This window comes from Orycteropus afer, unplaced genomic scaffold (assembly GCF_000298275.1).
Source record: "Orycteropus afer afer isolate SDZICR_OR568_19922 unplaced genomic scaffold, OryAfe1.0 scaffold00048, whole genome shotgun sequence".
NCBI classification, from domain to species: domain Eukaryota; kingdom Metazoa; phylum Chordata; class Mammalia; order Tubulidentata; family Orycteropodidae; genus Orycteropus; species Orycteropus afer.
The window spans coordinates 13,154,759-13,160,739 of record NW_006921635.1 but is presented as its reverse complement, the minus strand read 5'-3'; the positions used below and the strand labels follow the sequence as shown (position 1 = coordinate 13,160,739).

The window sequence follows — 5,981 nt, the reverse complement described above, 5'->3', positions numbered from 1 at the left end:
TTTTTTTTTTTTTTTACTTATATTAAGTCATTGAATTCCCATAACAATCTCATAAAGTAGGTCCTACTGCTACCCCCATTTTGGATATTGAGGCACAGAAAGTTTATAACTTACTCAAGGTTCCACACTGTAAAAGCCAAGCCAGGCTCTAGAATGTTGTCTTCCTTAGGATGCTAATATTTGCTGATTTTTGCTCCTGTGCCAAGTGCTGGGCTCAAGTTTACATCACTTTGTTTTTGTACTAAGAAGAAGCCTTTTGAATAAGGAACTATGATTATCTGAGGAAACTGGCTCAGAAATCCTTTCCCCAAACTCAGAGCCAGGATTTGAGCACAACTCTGCTGTGTTAGTCATTTCTTTTCTGTGAATCTTTTTGATGAGCAAGGCATTGAGCTAGGTGAGCTTTTAAGGCCACTTCTTTCTAAGTACAAATAAACTCCTGTCTTGCAGCTCTTCTGATGGGACCTAGGGCCATGGAGGACATTCAGGCACCTCATGCCAAAGCCACCAAGAGCCTATGTGTTTTAGGAAAGCAGACTACCTACAGCCAATTTGGAACCTCACCCATTGATGTGGGAGGACAGACTCAGCTTTTTGCAACATCTTGATAGACATGGCCTTGTTAGGAAACCATCTCAGGCAAGTGAGAAAGTATAAGCCAGTTGCTCCCAATTTTACTTTTCAGTGAGGGTCAGTTAGGGACACCAGTTGGGCTGCCACACATTTCATCACCACAGAGACTGGGCAGCCCTTATTAACTTAAAAACATTCTTTCACCTCTTACTGCTCATTTTTTAAGTTTACCTTTGTAACTATTCCCCTAGGAGAAAAGTGTGATAATTATGCCTATTTTCCAGATAAGGAAGCTGAGGCTGAGAGAGAGAAAATGATTTGTCCAGCCAAGCCAAGATTTCAACCCAGGCTTCTGGATGCTCTGCCATACTGAGAAGACTCCTTCTTAGGACATTCATTCAGGGGAGAATGGAGTGGGCATTTGCCATCTGCACATCCTCAGTATCCATGGGCATCTCTACAAAGGAGGGGTCTGGGGAGAGTTGTGGATGGTTCCAGCTAGGCAGAGGATCTGGACAAAATTAAGACCTTGGTGATAGAGGTGTACTTTCACTGATGAAGAAGAGTTTCCCAGAATCCACTGCAGATAATAACCATTGTGTCAGCCTTGCCCAACTGTTGTTTATCATTGCCTTCCTTTCCTGGACCTCTATGCAAGCACCCATGAGCTTTCCCTGGCTTCTACTTCATACTTTGTAAGGGAGCAGCTCCCTGAAATTTTCAATTTCAATAGTCACTAGAGGAGACAGGTCCCTTTACAGCCATTAACAGCAACTGTAGGCAATGTCATCAGCATTGAATTGCTTCCTATTTGTCTCTCTGTCTCTTTAGACTCTATAAAAGACATTCACTTATTTGTTTAATTTGATATCCCCAAAAAACCCCATAAGGAAGTGGTATTACTTCAAATTCACCAATGAGAAAAGGAAGGTTCAAAGAGGTTAAGCATCTTGCCCAAAGTTGCACAGCCAGGAATTGACAAAGCTAGGATTTGAATTCAGATCCAATTCCTAATCCCTCCCTCATGAAACTTCCTGTTGTGAAATTCCATGCAGTCAAATCCAGTGCCTCCTTTTGACCTGGGAGCACTGCACAGTTCTCTCCAATGCCGGGTTGCTAAATCAGATTGCCATGCTCTGTAGCTTGGCCCCAGACCTTAACCTCTCTGGGCCTTGGTTTTTCTATCCCATCTGTGGAAGGAACTAGTGACAGCAGTGGTACCCTCAACTCCCTAGACTTTGTGTGGACACCTGAGGGTGCACAGTTCAAGTGACATGAATGCCATGGAGGAAAATCCTCATCAAATTCAAGATGGTGCTTATGGTTAAAATCAAATCTGTAACCAGTGCTGGTGGCCAGCCAGCAGAACAGATGCAGACTTCTTTTAAAAACTAGAGTGCCTCTGTTATGGCAAAGACCCTCTTTTCTCTTTCCTCCCCAAAGAAACCTATGGTGTTTCAAACTCATAGTCCTATGATGTCACCTGGAGACACTATTTTTAATAGTTCCCTGATGAAAATCTCAGGTATTTTCAAGGCCCCAAGTCAAGTGTTGCCAGAGGCTGGCGAATGACCATTTGGTTAACCAATCATGAGGTCTGAAGCCAGTGGGGAATTTTGCCAGAAACTGCATTGACATGTATCACACCCTGCCCTGAACTGGTGCCTCCCCCTCCCCCCAGAGTTAAGGCCAGGGCAAGCAGAGGAGGCTGTGTGGGATACTTACTACACCCCTGGCTGACAGGAGGCGGAGCATCTGCAGGGGCTGGCTGGGTGGGTGGCTGGACCGGGCTTCGGGGCTGGCCTTGCAGAGGGTCTTGGAGCAGCGGCGGGAGTGCCTCCTTCGGGACTTCCGCCCTTCCTCAGGGGACCGGCCACGGTGCCTGGGGGCAGGGGAGAGAGAGCTGAGGGCAGGGAGGTGGTTAAGGGACCAACAGGATCTGAGGATGATAGAGTGCATATTTGTATATGTTCATGTGCGACTTTGTCCCAGGGTATGTTTGAGTTCATGAAAGTTCATGAAAGTGAACATGAAAGTTGGCTTATGGGTATATCTGTCCACCAACCTACCCTTCCATCCATTCTTTCTCCCTTTTTCTTTTCTTCCTTCCCTTTCTCCCATCTGTCCATCTGTCCACTCATCTGTCCATTCATTCCCCCACTACTACGCACCTGTCCACGGATGCATTTATTCATTGACTCTCCCATGATTTATTCGTATATCTGGCAGTTTGGGGAACTGGGAACACAGCCATCAAGAGACAGGTGTATGACCTGATTTGGTGTAATGTTCTGTGTGTGACTGTGTGTATGTCTGGGTGTGTCCATCTGTGTGTCTACAAATATAACTGGGTGTATCTGTGTGTTATATATGTAACTTCGCCATCTGCAAAATAGAGGCAGCCTGTTGATTGCCACCCAAAACTTTGACAAAATCACAGACAAAACAGAGCTGCCTTCTGCAAGCTTGTCAGGTCTAGATGTGGCCTCTCTGTCTGTTGTGGAAACTAGAGGAATGTCTGGCACCTTGACAAGGGTGCATGTGGACTCTGTGTATCCTGTTAGCTCTCTGGGACACAGGAGTAATAAAAACACTATGTTGTTGATTTGCACAAGCCCAGGTATTACTTTTCCATTTGACAGATGTGAGAGCTGGGGCTCAGGGACATTTAGGGACCTGCCTGAGTTTACATAGCTTGTCAGTGGTAGAACCAGGGTCAGGGTAGGGTTTTCTGCACTGTAAGAACCGGTGCCTCTCATTCTTGCTCTGGAGTGTCCCTGTTTCTTCTAAATCCTTCCTGATCATCCCTCTGCTGGGTGTGTGGTCAGCAACTGTAGGCAGCTTGCTCCCATGCCTGCTGGGATGGCTGCCCAGCAGCTCAGTAGTTCCTGGGAGCTCAGGTGGCAATACCACCAGAATATGTGGCAGCAGAAGGAGGGCTGGGATGGCAACCATCTGTCCAACAGGTAAGTTGTGGGGAAAGCAGAACGCAGTGCCATGAGGCATGTCTTCAGACAGGGCCTGCACGGTTCTCCCACCCAGGCCAGCACTGAGCTGCTGGCAGCTGATTCAGCTTGGGGTGGAGAGGAAAGGCCCACGTTCACCTCTGCCACTCACTTAGTAGCTGAGTGACTTTGATCTCTTTGCCCACCAAGACTTTTTTTTCCATGCCTGTGATTCAGTTTAGTGTGTCAGTGTCCTCCAGATAACAGCCATGAGGAACAAGCCAGTAGTTGGACAAGCATGTTTACTGCCCATTGCAACAGGGGAGAATGTATACTGTAGGGATCCACTGTGTGTCTCTGTGGGAGGGTGTTATAATATCTGGGCTTGTGGAGGTGATTTGGGGAAGTTTTTAAGAGACTGAGCCTTTGTTCTAGAATGGATGTCATCAGAAATTTGGGGGTAATTCTATGATTACGTATCTTAATAAATCTTATCTAGCATGAGGGAAGAGTAGACTGAGGCTAAGGCTGTTATTATGGGAGCATAGTGCCTAAGGCATTTGACTCCAAACTAGAAGGCTGTTATGGACTCAGACAAACCAGCAATGAAGATGATACAGGATCGGGCAGTGTGTTGTTCTGTAATACACAGCATCACCACGAGTCAGAGGCAACTTGATGGCAACAAGTCTGTGACTGGGAAGGAAGCAGTAGTCACTCACATTAGCTAGGGTAGGAGCTCTTTAGTCATTCTTGTGTTCCGGACAGAGTTCTTGCTTTGTCTGTGTTCAGATGTGATTACGGAGTACTCTTGTTTTTGTCTTGATCCACCCAGCTCAGAGTGGCCTTGTCTCATGCTGATGTTCTCTAGAGTTGCTGATGTTCAGAACAATTGCTGGGGCCTAGCTGGTAGCACCAGGCCAGTTCCTGAGGTCCAGGGCTGCTTTACTCTATTTTTTTTTCCCCCACACTTTCTGTGTCCAACTCTTTCCTTTGTCCTTACTTCCCACCCCCTCCCACCTTTTGAGCTCTATCCCTGGGCAAATGCTGTTTTATTATTATTATTATTATTTAATTGTGATTTGGATGAAAGTGTACAGAGCAAATTCATTTTCCATACAACAGTTCATACCTAGTTTTTTTCATGACATTGACTGTTGTTGTTGTTAGGTGCTGTTGAGTCATCTCCAACTCATAGCAACCTCATGTACAGCAGAACGAAACACTGCCCGGTCCTGTGCCAGCCCCACAATCCTTGCTATACCTGAGCCCATTGTTGCAGCCACTGTGTCAGTCCATCTTGTTGAGGACCTTCCCCTTTTTTGTTGTCCCTCCACTCTGCCAAGCATGATATCCTTCTCCAGGAATGGTCCCTTATTACAGCATGACCAAAGTAGATGAGACGAAGACATTGACTGCAATCTCTTCCCACTTCCTCCCTGTGATTACCTTTGCCCTGTGTCCTTCTCCCAGCACATTCCTGCCCTCTGAGCGATCTCCCATGATTGATTGTTCTAAGAAGTGTACCTACCTGGTCTAAATGTTCATCTTATATGCCTATCGTTTGGCTGGTGCTATGGGAATAAATTCAATTCCAGAACTGAAGGGTAACTAGGGCCCATAGTCTCAGGGGTGTCACCAGTGTCTATCACACCAGTAAGCTGGTATTTTTTGTGTGTGACTTTTTGAGTTTTGTTCCACATTGTTCTGCCACTCTGTCCAGGATCTCTTACACTGATCCCTTTCTGATTGGTTGACAGTGGTAGCTGGGCACCATCTAGTTCTTCTGGTTTCAGGGTCATGTAGTCTGAGGTCACATGGCCCACTAGTTCCTTGGACTAATTGTCTCCCTGTGTCTTTGGAGACTATGTTATGTGAATTTACCTTGATGTCCCCTGAGATTATGGTCCTGAGCCTCCCTACCCTTACTTGTTCCTTCAAGGTCTTTGGTTGTCATTAAGACATCATAACTTTTGTCCACTATCTGTTCTACTAAGGAGCTCTGGTGGAACAGTGCCTAAGGCATTTGACTGCTAACCAGAAGGTTAGCAAACCCACCAGCTACTCCATGGGAGAAATATGGAGCAATCTGCTTCCATAAAGATTTACCATGTCAGAAACCCAATGGGGGTCATAATGAGTTGGAATTGATTCAATGGCATTGAGTTTTGTATGTTCTACTACCTTCAAGGCTATATTAGAAGCACTTTAAATACATAGGTAGAGGTAGAGTCTGTCAAACATAAGTATCTGTGGGTGTAGTCCCATTAGCCTTCCTACCTCTTCACAGATTGTCTATATACATATGTACTCATAAATTATTAATATTGCAGGTTGAGTATGTAATAGTATTCACCTTTGTTGCCTTTAACTCTTTGTGCTTCTCTTTTTTTCTCTGCCTTGGTCATTTTGTGCTGACCTCCTCTTTATTGTACATTGCCTTCCCCTTCACCCAAGTCAATT

General features: G+C 45.5%; 1 protein-coding gene across 1 annotated transcript in view; it reads right to left on the bottom strand.

Annotated features, from left to right (window-relative positions):
* SRRM4 (serine/arginine repetitive matrix 4) overlaps positions 1 to 5,981 on the bottom strand; it is a 129,875-nt gene that overhangs the window by 45,310 nt on the left and 78,584 nt on the right. The window contains exon 9 of the mRNA XM_042780614.1: positions 2,299 to 2,455. Within this exon, the coding sequence (XP_042636548.1) occupies positions 2,299 to 2,455 (157 nt within the window). The remainder of the gene's footprint in view (positions 1 to 2,298; positions 2,456 to 5,981) is intronic.